This window comes from Saccopteryx bilineata, chromosome 7, assembly GCF_036850765.1.
Source record: "Saccopteryx bilineata isolate mSacBil1 chromosome 7, mSacBil1_pri_phased_curated, whole genome shotgun sequence".
Taxonomy (NCBI): Eukaryota; Metazoa; Chordata; class Mammalia; order Chiroptera; family Emballonuridae; genus Saccopteryx; species Saccopteryx bilineata.
This window is the reverse complement of record NC_089496.1, coordinates 91058934-91076545: the sequence shown is the minus strand read 5'-3', so window position 1 is coordinate 91076545 and position 17612 is coordinate 91058934. Positions and strand designations below refer to the sequence as shown.

The 17612-nt window shown below is 53.3% G+C and overlaps 2 protein-coding genes across 2 annotated transcripts; one reads left to right on the top strand and one right to left on the bottom strand.

Annotated features, from left to right (window-relative positions):
• The first annotated feature begins 2039 nt into the window (after positions 1 to 2039).
• On the top strand, positions 2040 to 7797 carry CALHM2 (calcium homeostasis modulator family member 2). Its single transcript, XM_066238441.1, has 3 exons — positions 2040 to 2340; positions 4318 to 5017; positions 6737 to 7797. Exons 2-3 carry the CDS (start codon positions 4475 to 4477, stop codon positions 7151 to 7153), a joined length of 960 nt encoding a protein of 319 aa, XP_066094538.1. The 5' UTR covers positions 2040 to 2340; positions 4318 to 4474; the 3' UTR covers positions 7154 to 7797.
• A 561-nt stretch (positions 7798 to 8358) lies between these two features.
• Positions 8359 to 13104, bottom strand: LOC136311175 (protein RRP5 homolog). The gene is given in 8 exon segments (XM_066240390.1): positions 8359 to 8653; positions 8655 to 8706; positions 9403 to 9568; positions 9989 to 10142; positions 10440 to 10608; positions 11341 to 11396; positions 12830 to 12943; positions 13030 to 13104. Coding segments are annotated over 8 exon segments (906 nt in total). The 3' UTR covers positions 8359 to 8533.
• Between the last annotated feature and the right edge of the window lie 4508 nt (positions 13105 to 17612).

Here is a 17612-nt window from a genome sequence, read left to right as displayed (position 1 = left end):
GTGGGGACAAGCTCCCACTTTGCCACCCCCTCCCAGACCACTTTATCTCTGGTTCATGACTGCAGAGTGAGACCAAACTGGGTTAGATGCTTGCTTTTAGGAATTATGTCCCTTCATTTCTGTGCCTCAGTTTCCTCATCCATACCACAGAGATGAGGACATCTCTACCTCATAGGGTTGTTGTGAGCATTAAATAATTGTATAAAGGACATGGTACATGGTAAGTACTCATTATGTATAGCTGACGAGTTTGTTGATTTCTGAACTTGTGGGCTTAACCTCCTGGTCCCCCTGGCCATAAGAGGAGGGGACAGCAGAAACTGGAGCCATCTTTGTTAAAGACGAGGAAACAGAGTCAAGAAGATGTGCTTCTTGCCACCCTCACATATCTTTTTTTCTTTTTCTTTTTTTTTGACAGACACAGAGAGAGACAGAGAGAGGGACAGATAGGGACAGATGGACAGGCAGGGAGAGAGATGAGAAGCATCAACTCAGTTGAGGCACCTTAGTTGTTCATTGATTGCTTTCTCACATGTGCCTTGACTGGGGGGCTACCGCAGAATGAGTAACCCTTTGCTCAAGCCAGTGACCCGCACTCAAGCTGGTGAGCCTTGCTCAAACCGGATGAGCCTGTGCTCAAGCTGGCGACCTTGGGGTTTCTAAACTGGGTCTTCTGTGTCCCAGTCCGACACTTGTCCACTGTGCCACCGCCTGGCCAGGCCCTCCTCACATATCTTTAAGGTGCAAATCCTACTCTTCTAAGAATTTATTTTGATCTTGATGCCCACGACACTGTTGTAATGATTTCCATTCTTCTTTATGTATCCTTCAGTCTATTTGTATGTCTGAAACCAGTCTACCTCCCAGTCTCATCCCTGTAGGCCAAGCTGGGCTGGAGGGTCCCTGCAGGATGTTGGACTTGATCATCTTGACCCTGAATGAGGGGGAGGAATCAGATGAGTCAAGATCAGGTGTATGTGTGTGTGTGTGTGTGGGGGGGGGCTTCCAATGGGAAAAGCCAGTCAGGAGGCATTGGGAAGTAAAAATGTGAAGATTAAAGCTTTGGATCAGGCAGAAGTGGGTTCATATTCTGGAGCTGTAGGACCTATGGTAAGTTACTGAATCCCTCTGAGCTTCAGTGTACCTATTTGTAAAATGGATATTAAAAGATCTGCTTTTCCGGATATGATGAAGATAAAGGGAGATAACTTTTGAGGAAGATTCTAGAATGGTGCTTGGCACATGGTAGGATCTGAAAAGTGTTCTGAAGGGAAAGGGTCCCTTTCCCTTCACTCCTGCACATGGACAAGCTCAGCTCAGAGAGGCCAGCATGTCACTCAGCAATTCCATTGGTACAGCACCACAAGCATAACAGAGCCGACAGGGGTCTGTGGAGGGGGTCTTCCTCTTGATCCTATGAGTTATCCAGCCTGGCCTTGGACAAGGCCCTGCTATTCAGAATTCCTGATCCGTGACTTTTGAGCCTTGGCTTGCACACTCCCAAGATGGGGGCGGGGGGCTCATAACCATTTTTGGGGACAGTCTGAACAGCTCTGATCATCATGAGGGCTTCCTTCAAAAATCTGCCTCCTTATTATTTCCCCCTACCAGTCAGAGCTCTGCCCACAGGTCTCAGAGAACCCCTGGACTCCGGAATTCAATCATCAGTCCTCTGAAATTTGAAACAGTACCTGAGGAGATAGCTAAAGTCTGGATAGAAGATGATCCCAACGGGGCAAGGGCTTGTCCAGGCAGAGGCTGAAGGAGAAGGGCCAGAAGAGGGGTGGGGGTGTGGAGGGCAGCATCACGCATGGGGGCTGCTCTTGAAGTTGGCCGGGAGGGCAGGCCCAGGCCAGCTCTCGGAAGGCCCCTGCCTGGCCCCTGAACGAGTCCCGCTGGTGTGGAGCACCGTCAGGTGGGCTCTCGCAGCTCTGCCCGGGCAGCAGGCAGAGCCAGGCGCAGGCCCAGGGCGGCTGAGCAGGGGCCCCAATTTCCTCTCTCTCCTCTCGCACCGCCCTCTGCTGCCCGCCGGCCCGCCCTCTGCCTGGCGCGGGGGATGTTTTCCACTCTCTGGCCTGATGAGCAAGTTCCATCCCGCTGTTCTCTCCTCTTTCCTGGAGTTAAACTTTTCTGACGACAACACCAGCCCCCGGCCCTGCTCCCGTGCAGAAGAAAAGCGGCAGGGAGACTTGCCATAGAGGGCACAGTCAACAGCGCACTTTGGGCAGGCGGGCAGAGCAGCTGCCCCACCCCAGCAGGCTGCACGCTGATGTCTGAGCACCACTCAGAGAGCCCAGCCCCAAGGAGGCCACGGCCACTGGTGCCTGCGGCTGGCCCCAGGTAAGGAAGAGGCCCTCCCTGGGGGATGCCAGGTGACAGGGGAGCATGGTGGGCCAGTCGGAGGCTGCCCAGAGGGATTGTCCTGGGAGAGAGGCCCCTAGCTGAGCCCCCCACACCCCAGTCTGGTCAGAGGCCAGTCTTGCCTCTCCCAGCCACCTGTCTCCTGTCCCGACTGTTGTTGGAGGTCCCACTCCTAGCCTGGGGTGCAAGGGCAGTAGTCTCAGAAGCTGGTCTGGTCCCTCCTCTGCCCACTGGTGTTCAGGCATTTTGCACCCCACTCTGTGCAGTTTATAAACCCAGGGTGCCCCAGAGAGCGCACATAGAAACTTGAGGCCAGGAGAAGAAGCGGAAGAGGGAGAAGGGGCTGCTTTTAACCTATTCGTCCCCGGCAGCATTACAAACTCCCTTTCCCAGAGAGTCAGACGGTGAGTTGGGGAGTCAGTCTTCCTCTGCCTCCATCTCCTGGTACCCCACGTGGTCAGCCCGCTCTGCCCTGGCCCGGCTGGCAGCCTGGACCGAGTGAGGGGGTGGTGTGTAGAAGAGGGGGCGCGGTAGGAAATACAGACAAGTCTCACCTTTGTTAGCAGCCCACCGCAGCCCCCTACTCCCTGGCTTCCTCTAGCATGTGATTTCTGTTTTTCATCCCAGGGATGGGGAGGACACACAGGGCCACACCCTGGCCTGTCTCTGGCTTGTGTGGGTGGAGCCTGGGGAGGGAGCTGGGGCAGAACATGGCTGGAGCCCACGCCACCAGTACTTCCTGGCAGGCCGCGAGCGCTGCTGCAGCCCAGATCAAGACACAGCCGGCCAGTGGGCTCAGCCAAGCCTACCCTTCACCAGGGCTTCCTGTCCCTGGCAGGCTGGGCAGTCCCTGGGCCCAGGGATGTGGGAAGAACAGGGCTGCTGGGAGGCTGCTGGGTAGGGAAAGGGTAATGGCTGAGGAAGGGGAGGCTCACCAGGGCTCTCATGGATAGGCACAGAGCAATGGAGGACTCGCTTAGCTTGACTCACCCTGGCCCATTTTCCAGGCCTCCTTGTCATGGTCTAAAAGTCCTACCTGAGCACCTCCACCTCTGAACGGCCCCTTTAGGCCTTAGTGGCCTGATCTTTGCAGGCAGGGAAGTCATCCCACCCTGCCTCACCTCTGGGAGCCACCCTGAGGACTCAACAGAGTGAGAGAGATGGAGGGACAAAGTGTGCTATGTCACATATAGGACAATCAGCAGGCATTGTGCATTCCCTATCCTTTCCCTCCAGCATTCCTAAGAAGCAAGCAAGGACCAAAATGATTTATGCTCTTTTCAAAGATGAGGATGCTGAGGCCCAGAAAAAAAGCCATGAAGTATGTTGAGTCAGGATCTCCTAACCCAATCCAGAGCCTGAGGTCTCCAAAATGAAAAGATTCTTATGAACTGCAGGGATGCTGAACCGGGCTCACCACTTTCTCCTGCCCCACCCCACATCACAGGGTCAAATCCAAGTCCCTTACCCACCAGGACTCCCCCTCCAGCTTGTATAGCCCCGGGGCTAGAAACTTGAAGGACACACCTTCCAAGCAGTCCTAGGTCCTTCAGCACATTAGCACTGGTTGGAATCCCAAAGGGAAAGCCACTCAACATCCCACATTCCCCAACGCCACAGGACCATTTCTCACCCCTACCTTGCAAGAATCCTGCCATAACAAGAACCTGTTTCTGAGACAGACATACCTGAGCTTGAATCTCAGCCACTTAGGTGACCCTTCTAAGCCACTTACCTCAGGGGCCTCCACCTCCTCAGTACACAAGGGATATGACAGCTCATCGTGGACCATGAGGCTGGGCAACCAGGGCTGTGAAGCACCTGCCACATAGTAGGAGCTCAGTGGAATCTGGCTCCTGAAGCTCCCTCTCCTTGCTTCCCACCAGCCTGGCCACACAAGAGCCCTTCTATCCCTGTGTTCAGAGGCAAACATTTATGTTATCTACTGTCCTGCAGGGACCACCACACTGGCCACTCAAGGTGATAAAATGACAGGACTGTGTCCTGCCTTCGGATGCCCACCTGCCTGCACACCTCCCTAGTGTCACAAGGTACCATCTCTCGCCATCTCCTGTCTCCATCCTGCAGTCGGCCCTCCAGCTGATCTATCACCATGGCAGCCCTGATCACCGAGAACTTCCGCTTTCTCTCACTCTTCTTCAAGAGCAAGGATGTGATGATTTTCAATGGGCTGGTGGCACTGGGCACGGTAGGCAGCCAGGAGCTGTTCTCTGTGGTGGCTTTCCACTGCCCTTGCTCACCAGCCAGGAACTACCTGTACGGGCTGACAGCCATCGGTGTGCCTGCTCTAGCACTCTTCCTCATAGGCGTCATCCTCAACAACCACACCTGGAACCTCGTTACTGAGTGCCAGTACCGGAGAACCAAGAACTGCTCAGCTGCCCCCAACTTCCTTCTTCTGAGCTCCATCCTGGGCCGCGCGGCTGTAGCCCCCATCACCTGGTCTGTCATCTCCCTGCTGCGGGGTGAGGCCTATGTCTGTGCTCTCAGTGAGTTTGTGGACCCCTCCTCGCTCAAGGGCTTTCCACCAGCCCATGCCACAGAAATCCTGGCCAGGTTCCCTTGTGGAGAGGGCCCTGCCAACCTGTCGGACTTCCGGGAGGAGGTCAGTCGCAGGCTCAAGTACGAGTCCCAGGTAAGGCTGTGCAAAGGGAAGCTCCTCTTCTTTCTTCCTTAGGTGGTGGCTGGTAGGGGTGTTGGGATGGCTCCCTGTTCAAGTTGGAGTTAGTCCCCAGAGGCCAAGGTCTCCAGAAAAGCATTCGATTATCAGCATCAGGAATGAGATGAGGGTCAATTCCAGTCCCAAATAAGTTTTTAAATGTTAAAGATAGTGTTCTTCTGTCTCAGTCTGAGCTTTGCTCCCAGATTCCAGCCAGATTGAGCACGAACCCCTGCAAGCCTAGGAAACACTTGTTATGGGCCAATTGACGTGGGGTGTGTCTGGCTCCAGGGATGAGCATGTTTCCAGGAAGGGCCAGGCCAGCAATGAGTCAGCCCTCAGGCACTGCTGTTGCAAGGGGAGTCCCTCGAGCCAGGAAGGGTTCTCAAGTCAGGATGTGGCAGCCCCAGCCTTGGCTTAGTTCCGAAAGAGTAGCGGTCAGTCAGGGAAGAGAAGGCAAGGGCAGAGACCTGGGCAGAAACAGGGAAACTGACTTGGAAGCATGAAATTAGAGAAGCAGGGGGTGCAAGAGACAGGATTGGAAACAGCACCAAAGGAGATGGAAGATGGAAGACATAGAAATAAAATTAAAAAAATTTTTTTTTCTTCTTTTCCAAGTGAGAGAAGGGGAGATAGACAGATTCCCGCATACACCCCAACCAGGATCCACCCAACAACCTATCTGGGGCCAATGCTCTGCCAATCGAGGCCATGCTCACAACCAACCTGTTTTTAGCATCTAAGGCATGAGGCTCCACGGAGCCATTCTCAGCGCCCAGGGCCAATGTGCTCAAATCAATAGAGCTATGGCTGTAGGAGGAAAAAAGAGAGAGAGAGAGAGAGAGAGAGACAGAGAAGGGGGGAGGGGAGGGATGGAAAAGCAGATGGTCACTTCTTCTGTGTGCCCTGACTGGGAATTGAACCTGGGATATCCACACACCAGGCTGACATTCTACCACTGAGCCAACCAACCAGGTCCTAGAAATAAAATTTGATGACCAGCCCTGGCCAGTTAACTCAGCGATAGAGCATCAGACCAGCATGTGGGAGTCCCAGGTTCGATTCCTGGCCAGGGCATACAGGAGAAGCGCCCATCTGCTTCTCCACCTTTTCCCCTTTCCTCTGTCTCTTCCCCTCCCACAGCCAAGGCTTCATTGGAGCAAAGTTGGTCTGGGTGCTGAGGATGGCTCCATGGCCTCCGGCTCAGGTGCTAGAATGGTTCCGGTTACAGGGGAGTAATGCCCCAGATGGGCCAAGCATCAACCCCAGTGGGCATGCCAGGTGAATCCTGATCAGGCACATGCAGGAGTCTGTCTGTCTGCCCCCTTTCTCACTTAGGAAAAATACACACACAAAAAAAATCAGGCCATGGGGAACTTAGGAAAGGCAACTTCTTGGAGGTGCCATCTGGGCCAACCTGGCAATTTAAGCTGGATTTTGATGAGTTGAGACAATGTGAAGGAGGGCGGCATCTTGGGACTAAAGAAATGGCAGCAAAAAATGCGGAAGGCCAAGTCTAGAAACAAGGGAAGTGAGAGTTCACTAGAGTGAGAAAAGTGGTGAAATTAGAGCCAGAAGGGCCTGTTCCCCTTACAGAAGCAATGGAGCCAGCTCACTCCCTATTTCATCCTGGGGTAGGGGGGGGTGTCTAGGCAGCTCCTTGCCCCTTCTTAACCCTGCCCCTTCTCTGGCCAGCTCTTTGGATGGCTGCTCATCGGTGTGGTGGCCATCCTGGTGTTCCTGACCAAGTGCTTTAAGCACTACTGCTCACCACTCAGCTACCGCCAGGAGGCCTACTGGACCCAGTACCGCAACAACGAGGACCAGCTCTTCCAGCGCACCGCAGAGGTGCACTCACGGGTGCTGGCCGCCAACAACGTGCGCCGCTTCTTTGGCTTTGTGGCGCTCAGCAAGGACGATGAGGAGCTGGTGGCCAAGTTCCCCGTGGAAGGCACACAGCCGCGGCCGCAGTGGAACGCCATCACCGGTGTCTATTTGTACCGCGAGAACCAGGGCCTCCCGCTCTATAGCCGCCTGCACAAGTGGGCCCAGGGCCTGCCGGGCAACGGCACAGCCCCGGACAACATGGAGATGGCCCTGCTTGTCTCCTAAGGTTCCTGGTCCCGCACTCTCTGCAGATGATGGTCCTTGGTCCAACACTGAACCCCCAATGCCTGCTCACATCAGCATCAGATTTTCTTTTTAACCATAGCTTTTTGAGAAAACAGGCCAAGAGAAAGAAACAGAGTCATCTGGGTACAGAGGAGAGAACTGGTACAGTATGGCCAGCTCTGACAGGAAGGCTCTCAGGCCTGAAGAAATCCCGTCCTGTTGCCACCAGCCACTTGGTCCACAGCTTTGAAGGAAAGACACTTTCTCAGAACTGGTCCTTAACGAACTATGACGTGGATGACCCTTTACTGGTGGGACTCCTAGGCTGACAAGTCCTGGCCAGCAGAGCCAGGGGACAATGAAACTCACCAGTAGGCTCAGTGTATAGGAGATCGTGCAGTTAATTTCTGTCTAACTACACACGGTTACCCACGTCGGTGGTGCTTAGCTGGGATGATGCCTTCGGTGTATGCTATTGTCTAAATTTTATATATTTACATTTTTGATAAAGCTTTTCTTAGTATAAGGAACTAGCCTGGTATCTGCATGATTGGATGGGCCATCCCACAGCAGATTGGTGGTCATGGGGACAGGCCTAAACCCCACCCCCTGTGGGAGGGAAGGGGACAGAGAGACCCTGGGCAGTATTAAAACAGACAGAAGAAAGTGCAGGGAGAAGGACAGCCAGGCATTCCCACATATGGGAAAGCTCTGAGGCTGATGATCTGTTAGCAATTGAATTCAGTTATCTGTTTGATCTGAGGGAACAGAGGGAGCCTGGCCTCTCTCAGAGGAAGCTCAGCTTAAATTTCTTGAATCAGGCCTGACCAGGCGGTGGCGCAGTGGATAGAGCGTTGGACTGGGATGTGGACGACCCAGGTTTGAGACCCCAAGGTCGCCAGCTTGAGCGTGGGCTCATCTGGTTTGAGCAAAAGCTCACCAGCTTGGACCCAAGGTCGCTGGTTCGAGCAAGGGGTCACTCGGTCTGCAGAAGGCCCGCGGTCGGGGCACATATGAGAAAGCAATCAATGAGCAGGCTTCCCCAAACTACGGCCCGCGGGCTCCATGCGGCCCCCTGAGGCCATTTATCCGGCCCCCCACCCCACTTCCAGAAGGGGCACCTCTTTCATTGGTGGTCAGTGAGAGGAGCACAACTGAACAGTCTCAGTGAAGGGAAAGGATAAAAATGGTACTTGAGACAAAATAACATAAAGGAATTGATAAAAAACCTCAAATTCCTTTTATCCTAACAGGATTACTCAGAGGGTGCTGCAGAAAAGCAGCGCTTAAATAGAGTCCTCCAGCAAGTTTTCACTGCTGGGCGCGAGGTCCGGTCAGGCGGGCCCACAGCCGCCGTGGCGGTCTAGAGTCAGCCCACCCCTAGTCCTCCTGCACGGAGCTCCTGGCCTCCACGTAGTTCAGGGCCTTGGCCTTCACCGCCTGCACCTCCTTCTCAGTGCCGTGCTGCTTCTCAAAGTCCAGGTAGCGCTTGAAAAAGAAATTTCATCCGCTTGGGGGCCAGACTCAGGTGAATGACCCGCTTGAAGATGTCCCTGTGAGGGAGAACAGGGAGCATTTGCGTCTTGGTCCCCAGCCCCTACTTGCTCTCAGGCTCTGCAGCAGGCCCTCTGCTCTCCAGCAAGCCACTCCTTTGTTTTTACTGCCATTAGAAACTCCCAGCATGACCACTGGGGGAGATAACACCACCCTTACTTCCCAGGTGAGCGGATGGACACCCAGAGATGTCCAAGGGCTTACTGGCCTGAAGTCACACAGGGCATCAGAACAAAGCTACTGGGATGGGACACACATGAGGCATGCACCTGTGAGCAAAGCTCTGCTTAAACTCACTGATGGGATCAGGCGAGGCACTACTCTTTCTGGGCCTCAGTCTACCCAGCTCTAACCCTACCTGCCTGGGGATGCTGGTGGACAACGGCAAGATTATGCCGAGAACACACTCTACATCAGAGTCAGGCAGCGTTCATTATGAGGGAAACTTGAGTCTCCTCACCGCCAGGCCAGCGGCCAGCCTATCTCCCAGCCAAGGTCCCCGACCCTAACCCGAGTCTGGCCCGAGGCAGGAAATGGGAACGCCGCAGCACCCGAGTGTCATGTCAAAGCTGTTTGCCCAGATGGAGTAAGACAGCGGGGATACTGGGAGCTGCTGTGGTTGCTGGAAGCCATCGCTTGGCCCAGGTCCCTGCATCCCCACCGAGAATTCGGCCTGGTCCGTCTTCCCCTCTCACCGGACTTCCTTCTGGCTGCCATGCTTGATGGTCATGTCGATGTAGACTGACCAGACATCTGTGAGCTTTGGGTAGGTGCTCAGTGTATTCTCGAACATGGCTTTGGCCCGCTCTGCGTCCCCCAGCTGGAACTCGAGCTGAGCAAACTTTGAGATCACATCCACATCTGCACGGAGAGGACAGCTCAGACACACAGAGCAGAAGACTGCTCACCACAATGTGCTCCAGGTCTGAGTCTGACTCCTGACTCCCTGCTCGTGGTCCCAAGACACAGGTGATGATGACAAGAGGGACGGTGGGGTAGATTTAGGGCCAAATATACAGATGGGCACTGATCTATGACTCCCACAGCAGACACCCTACTCTCTGGGGGGCAGGGGCAACAGAATTAGTGCTAACTGCTTTTTGTTCCTCCATCCTCAGAGATAAGGACCTGAAGTGAAATATGCATTATGTTCATGAGCAGGTAGCTATGTAACCTCCACAAGGCTCCTACCACCAGCCTCAGATGAGGAGACCCAGACCCCATGCCCAGATATGAGTCTCATGTTCAGGAACTGGGCCGACAGTGGGACTAAGCACTCACGCTCCCGTTTAGGCAGGCACTCCAGGGCTCGCTGCATCACATGGTGACTGGCCCCAGCCTGGCCCCTCCTCAAAAGAAAGGCGCCATATTTGATCCAGACAGCCTTCTCCTGACGGAAACGCTTCAGCATCCGATTGTAGAGTTCACTGGCTTCCTATAGAGACAAGGCAAGCTCAGGAAAGTGCAACAGAGGGGACAACAGACAGGCAGCTCCGCTGGGAGAAACCACCCGGGCTCACTGACTGATCATGCACAGGCCCAGTTCTAGTGGGGGGGGGGTCACAGAGATGAGGCCCACATGATGGGGAGTCCCTGTGCCCCCATGCAGCCAAAGACCAGAACTGGACCCAGAACACGGGGATTCTGCCCTGAGACTTCCCTGCTGCCTCTGTGACCCCCAGGGAGTCTGTTTCTGAGTGGCTGGGGACGCTGCGGCAGGCCAGACTCCTACCTGGAACTTCCCTGACTTGGTGTAGACGTCGGCCAGCTGGAGAAAGACCTTGAGCGGATCATTGTACTGCACGGCCTGCTCGAAGACCTTGGTCAGTGACTCCTGAGAGCCGTACATGTTCTCCAGGTTCAGAAGAGCCACCCACACGTTCAGCTTCTCCTGCTCCTCTCTGGAGGGAGAGCAGTGGGCACATGAGCTCCCCTGTCCCAGCCCAAAGAGCCCCCCTCCGGGGACGTCGAGGGGAGCAGCCTCCTCCTCCTCGGCTCCCTCTGTGCCCTCGGTTCCCGCCGTCAGGTGCAGGCAGAGAGGCCCTGGCCCAGCGCAGCTCACGTGGCACAGGACCCCAACCCAAACTGCTGGGTCCGGGGCTCCCAGACAGAGGCTCTACCTGGCTGTACCTCCAAGTCCAGGAAGGAAACCTACCAAATCGCAAACTAGCCTGAAGTCTGAGTTGGAAGGAGCAGAACCTCTAGTCTGATTCTCTCCCCAAACTAAGACAATGAAGGACTGCCATTCCTTTCATTAGCCCTCAGGAAACTAACTTCTCTCTGCCTGCAAATGACCCCTACAGGGCTAGCCCCCAGGTCCGTGAAAGCTGTGTTCCCTGTTCTACTTCTGCTTCAAGTCGGGCCCTTATTTAAGTCAGCGACTCCTGTAAATGTTACCCTTAGCGGTGTCAGTGAAGTGGAGAATAAAATATAAATGGACAGATCTATTTCACAGAGGGCACACCTATGAGAGCGCCTGGGAACTTCTGGGAGCCTCTGGTGGCAGCCACTCCAACTGCCATCGGTCTGCCGAGGAAGAAATGATCCACGGATGGCTATTCCCGCAATCTGCGGAGATGTGGCTCTTCCTATCAGAAGGTCTCTCTCTGATACAGGGGGGACAAAGCCCAGACCTGAAGGAGATGGTCTTGAGAGCCCTCTCGGCCACGGCCCGGGCCTTCTGCTTCTCCTGGAAGACCGGGGGATGAGGAAAGCACTCCTCCACTGCTCCACCCCAGCTCCTCCCACCTGGAGGACAGGAGTTCCCTCCACGCTCAGCGAACTCTCTCCTCCTCCCAGGACCAGACACGCAGTCTACCAGGGAAAGCTTAGAGACAAAAATTTTCTTTGTGGCCCTGGCCGGTTGGCTCAGTGGTAGAGTGTTGGCCTGGCGTGCAGGAGTCCCGGGTTTGATTCCCGGCCAGGGCACACAGGAGAAGCGCCCATCTGCTTCTCCACCCTTCCCCCTCTCCTTCCTCTCTTTCTCTCTTCCCCTCCCGCAGCCAAGGCTCCATTGGAGCGAAGTTTGCCTGGGCACTGAGGACAGATCTGTGGCCTCTGCCTCAGGCACTAGAATGGCTCTGATTGTGGTAGAGCGACACCCCAGATGGGCAGAGCATCGCCCCCTGGTGGGCATGCTGGGTGGATCCCAGTCGGGCGCATGCGGGAGTCTGTCTGACTGCCTCCCCGTTTCCAACCTAAGAAAAATATTTTTAAAAATTTAAAAAAAAACAGGTCATAGCCGGTTGGCTCAGCGGTAGAGCATCGGCCTGGCGTGCAGGAGTCCCGGGTTCGATTCCTGGCCAGGGCACACAGAAGAAGCGCCCATCTGCTTCTCCACCCCTCCCCCTCTCCTTCCTCTCTGTCTCTCTCTTCCCTTCCCGCAGCTGAGGCTCCAATGGAGCAAAGATGGCCCGGGCGCTGGGGATGGCTCTGTGGTCTCTGCCTCAGGCGCTGGAATGGCTCTGGATGAAACAGAGCGATGCCCCAGAGGGGCAGAACATCGCCCCAAGGTGGGCATGCCGGGTGGATCCCAGTCGGGCGCATGCGGGAGTCTGTCTGACTGTCTCCCCATTTCCAGCTTCAGAAAAATGAAAAAAACAAAAACTTTCTTTGTAAATCATTTCACTTAGGTAACAAATTTTATATATATATAAGTTATACACACACACACACAAAAATAACACATGTATTAAATAACAGTTAAGCTAGGACAGAGATGACAATCGTTTTGAGGATGGTAGGGACGCGGTGCCTAGTCTGGGAAGGCCTCCCACACCCAGCCCTCGGTTCAGGTAGCATTGTTCTGATTTTTCAGAGGGGAGTTCAGGCTCAGGAATGCTAAGCCTCCTTTTTACCTGCCCATCCCACTAATTTATTCAGTTTCACTCAATATAATTAGAATTTAACCTGCTTGCAATTTATCTTACGCAGCCCACTCTCTGGGTGAGACAGGGTCCCTCTCCTTAGGAGCTGACACCCAACTGGGGAAAGTACAGCCCCGCGGTCCCCTGCCTTACAGGAACGGGAAAGAGGGCGGTGCCAAAAGGAGCCAGCTCCTGGCAGGGGTCAGGGACTCCCCTCACCAGAGCACCCCCCCGCAGAGTTCAGTGCTGTCCTCACCTTGGCCAGCACACTCTTCTCCTCCACCTCCTCCTCTCCTTCCCGGTAATACACTTCAACTTCACTATCGTCCTCCTCCGCCGGAGCGGCTTCCTTCTGTTTGTTTCCCCGATCCTGGGAAGACACGTGGGGAGGTGCTGGGCCACCCTTCTTGCCCAGGAGCACCCTAAGCTGCCCTCCCTCCACCCCTCCAAACTCACACTGTTGTGTCCCAGAGAAGGCAAGACAGCTGCCAGGCTGGCTCTGAAACGCTCTCCTTCCCAGAGAGGAGGCATCCCCTGGGGACATACCTGCTAGCTCCCGGACTCTGGGCGTGGCCGCTTGCCCCGCTTCTTCCCTGGTGGCTTCTGGGGCTCTTTCTTCCCTTGGCTAGGCAGCTGCGCCTCCTCCGGACCCTTCCGGTTCCTCTTCTCCTTCTCTTGTCTTTTGCTGGCTCTCCCCTCTGCTTCTATCCGCCTCTCCTCTTGCTCTAGAAGTGGCAGGCCTAGGGAGGCAGGAAACACGTCCAGCTTCCCCGTGTCACCCGGAAGGAACGACAACTCTACCAGTTTCTTCCGGTGCTTCACCCTGCGAAGGGGGAGAGGGCGGGCAATGAAGACAGCAAAGAATACAGCAAAGGGACATAGCAGGCAGGACAGGCCTTCCTCTCGTGGACCCACAGTTTCCTGGGCCCCGCCCCACCTGCCCTGGAATCCTGCAGTGTGCTTAGGAATGACTGCACCTTCCCCAGGCTTAGTAGTGAAACACAGGGGGAAGCTGTGATGATCCTCTCCTTTGTCCCCAACAACAGGTGCCTATGCAGAGAAGTGTCTCCACACCTGCTTTTAGAATCTGAGGTTGAAGATTCCAAACAGAGGGGTTTCATTCATCAGAACACTCACACTCGCCACTACTCAGGCCATTCTATTCAAGTTTACCTCTAAATCTCCTCCCTGGGCTCCCGGAGAAAGGGGCGGAGGGGATGAGGAGGGAAGAAGGCACCCACCTTAGGACCTTGGCTGTGAGCAGCTTCCCTTCAGGGAGGTGGCTGTTATAAAGGGCTTTCTTGGCCGTCTTGTACTGGGAGACATGCGGGTGCCGGGCCAAACCCACAACTAAGGGGCCAAGGCTAACAGAAGACAGACGAGGGCCTTTGGTCACAAGTACAACAACAGAGTTCCAGTCAAGCTCATTGTTTCCACCTTCCCGGGGATCCAAGTTGTGACCAGGATTTACAACAGACATAAGCTCCTGGCATTCAAAAGTATAAAGAGGGCTTGCTTTGTAAACTGGAGAAATTGTCAAGCACAATGGAAATGTGACTGCAGGACAATTTCACCCCACCCCAGAGCATCACAATGTGTAAGTCACAAGCTGCTAGAAAGACAAAGGTGAAGAAACAGAATAGCAGGGAGGCTATAACATCCAAAGGTTGTGAATATTCCAGGACTTCACACAACACTTACAAATCACGATCACAAGCTAAGTCAAAATCCAAACATATTTAAAACTGAAAATGGACAGGCCATATTCTTTCTCCAAAACACCAAATAAGGGTAATTCGAAACTTTTTTTTTTAAAGCAAAAACAACTTGGAAGTGAAAAAACAGGTGGAAACTGACACCCTCCTTCCTTCACAGTCCCTTCAGAGAAGGTGACTGAGGACAGCGGCCTCGGGCAGGCCCGCAGGGACCCAGGCTGGCCCAGTCCCCAGGCTCCCCCCACTCACCCTAGGAGCACACCCTGTGACTGGACAGACTCCACATAGCCCCTCAGGAGCTGCCCTTCCTGAACGTCCTGGATGGAGTTAACCTCAGGATCTGGGATTTTGTTTTTCGTTTCTGGGTTTATCCTAAAGGAATAAAAGGCTTACATGTAAACATCTCTGATCCCCCTCCCCCCACTTCCCCTCCAGTCCACTTGAGATACAAACATTTTTTTTTTTAATTTAGAAAATTAACAGGGTGACATTGATCAATAAGAGTACATAGGTCTCAGGTAAACATTACTATAGCATTTATATTGTATATCCATCATCCAAAATCAAATCATTTTCCGTCACCTTATAGCCATCCCTCTTTACACCCTTCCCCACCCACTGGGATACAAACTTTATATGCAAGAACATGACTCTGGACTTGCCAATAAGATACAGAGCAGTGATTTGCAACTTTTTTCATCTCATGGCACACATAAACCAATTACCAAAATTCTGCAGCACACCAAAATATATTATTTGCTGATCTGGCAAAAAAACACGTATAATTTTGCTTCATTCACACTGGACGGCTATTGTTGTATTGGCAGTTATCATTTTTTTATTTGACAATTTAAGGGAAAAAGAGGTCAGTGCCTGACTTAAATAGTCAGGTATCACATGTTTTAAAAATTCCTGTGGCACAGCAGTTGAAAATTGCTGGTACAGAGCGCAGCCCTACGCTGTCCTGAAGCCCTGTCACCGGGCACACTGTCTTTGAGTTGTCTATGCAAAAACAGGGAGAGGCTGACCAAGCCTCAAACCTAAAGCCCTGACCCTATCAACATCCATTTCTAACCATGGACCAAGCAGACCTTGAGCCAATCCACTTCACGACACTCTCACCCCTGCTGTGGAACAGGGCTACCATCTGGCCACTTTGTTTTTGTTTTTTGTTTGTTTTTTTGTATTTTTCTGAAGCTGGAAATGGGGAGAGAATGGGATCCACCCGGCACACCCACCAGGAGGCAACGCTCTGCCCACCAGGGGGCGATGCTCTGCCCCTCCGGGGCGTTGCTCTAGCGCCTGGGGCAGAGGCCAAGGAGCCATCCCCAGCACCCGGGCCATCTTTGCTCCAATGGAGCCTCGCTGCGGGAGGGGAAGAAAGAGACAGAGAGGAAGGAGAGGGGGAGGGGTAGAAAAGCAGATGGGCGCTTCTCCTGTGTGCCCTGGCCGGGAATCGAACCCGGGACTTCTGCACGCCAGGCCGACGCTCTACCACTGAGCCAACTGGCCAGGGCCATCTGGCCACTTTGAATGCCCACATTTGGATGCCTGAACCTTTCCCTGGGGAACAAGAGCCTAGCAGACAGGTTCTTCCAGAAATCCAAATGTCCTCAGCTTTTCTGGATACAAACGGGGTCAGGTATAAAGTGACAAGCAGAGAAGAAAGGTGGAAAGGCCAAAGGCTGTGTCAGACCCACGGAGCCTCTCCTCAGACCTACGTGGGTTCTCCCGCTCTTGTCCCGGGGACACAGACACCTACCTGGATGATCAGAGTGACAAAGTCAACACATCACTTGCAGCAGAAAGGACATAACACCTGCGTGAGAGCAAAAAAGGAAATACTGACATTTCAGCCTCTCAGGAGACAGCCAAGGGCCTCAGTTTCCTCTCCGCATGGCTGACCAACAGGCAAGAGAAAGAGACGTGAGACCTGGGCTCTCTCTGCCCTTCATTCTGTTGCAAACCTGCTGAGGGACTCAGGACAAGTCCCATCACTTCTCTGAGCCTCAGTTTACTAGTCTGTTAGGTAAAAATTAACGCTACCTGCTCCTTTACTCAATAGGTGCTGGGAGAAGAAAATGGGAAAACAAAAGCCCTCTGGCAGACGTAGAGTCACGCAGTCTTTAGGAAATAAGACCAGCCCGCAACAGGTCCTGGGAGCCTGTGATCTCAGTGAGACAGTAACCACGAGACACAGTGACCAGGGGACGACTAGGTACTACTGCGGACTCAAGGCAGCCGAGCAGTGAGGTCCGAGCTCAGGAGACTTCCAGGAGGTAAGCAGGGTTTGCTCTCTGGTTGGGTTTCCAAACTTATTTCATCTAAAATGGCAATTAGTAGCCCAAAGTCACAAAGTGTAGACTCTTAGCACTAGCAAGGGTCTCAGAAACAGCACAGCCCAAATCTTCCTCACAACAGGCATCAGCCTTCTACAACACGGCATCATAACCCCCAAGGCAGGAAAAGTCCTGCAGGGGTCGCCTAATTTATTACCCACCTCTGATGGAGAAAGGAATTATAACGAAACATTACTAAATGAACCTGTTTAGGTTGGGCTATAAATAGATCTATTTAAAATAAATATTTTATCAAAACTCACACCTGCATTTTGTAAGGCTCAAAAGACAAAAAGCAGAGATGACCCTGGATTTCTCTCCGACTGCTTTGCTCCTCCGCCCAGGCCCTGTGTGTTTTGTGCTGTTTAGCTCTGATTGGTGGCTGGGCATCCAGGCAGGTGCTGGTGGCAGGGACGCTTGAGATGGGAAACAGTAAGTTACCACTTCACAGTCTCTGCCTCCTGAAGGTGCCCACCCTGTTGTTAGCTTACTCTGTCCTCAGGAAAGTCTTCACTGTCTCAAGCTGAAATCTGCCTCTGCAATGCTAGTTTACTCAGGCTATAAAATGGTTTTAAGACTCGGGGGTTATTTCTTGTGCATGTAAGAGGTTCATAAATAAATCAACCCTTAACAGCAAAGAGTTACTATCCTTTTACAGAGAGCACCTACAGATCAGGTGTTTTGTGAGGTTTTTTTTTTTAATTAAAAGGGTGAATGTTTCAGTATGAAAACAAGCACATGACATGGACAAGAGAAGCACAGAACAAATGCAGACAGCCAATAAATATGAAAAATCACCACGTAAACATAAGTGTAAATTAAATGGGAGATCAATTTTTTTCTATTCAATGGCTAAGATTAAAAATTAAGTGTTGAGGCCCTGGCCGGTTGGCTCAGCGGTAGAGCGTCGCCTGGCATGCGGGGGACCCGGGTTCGATTCCCGGCCAGGGCACATAGGAGAAGCACCCATTTGCTTCTCCACCCC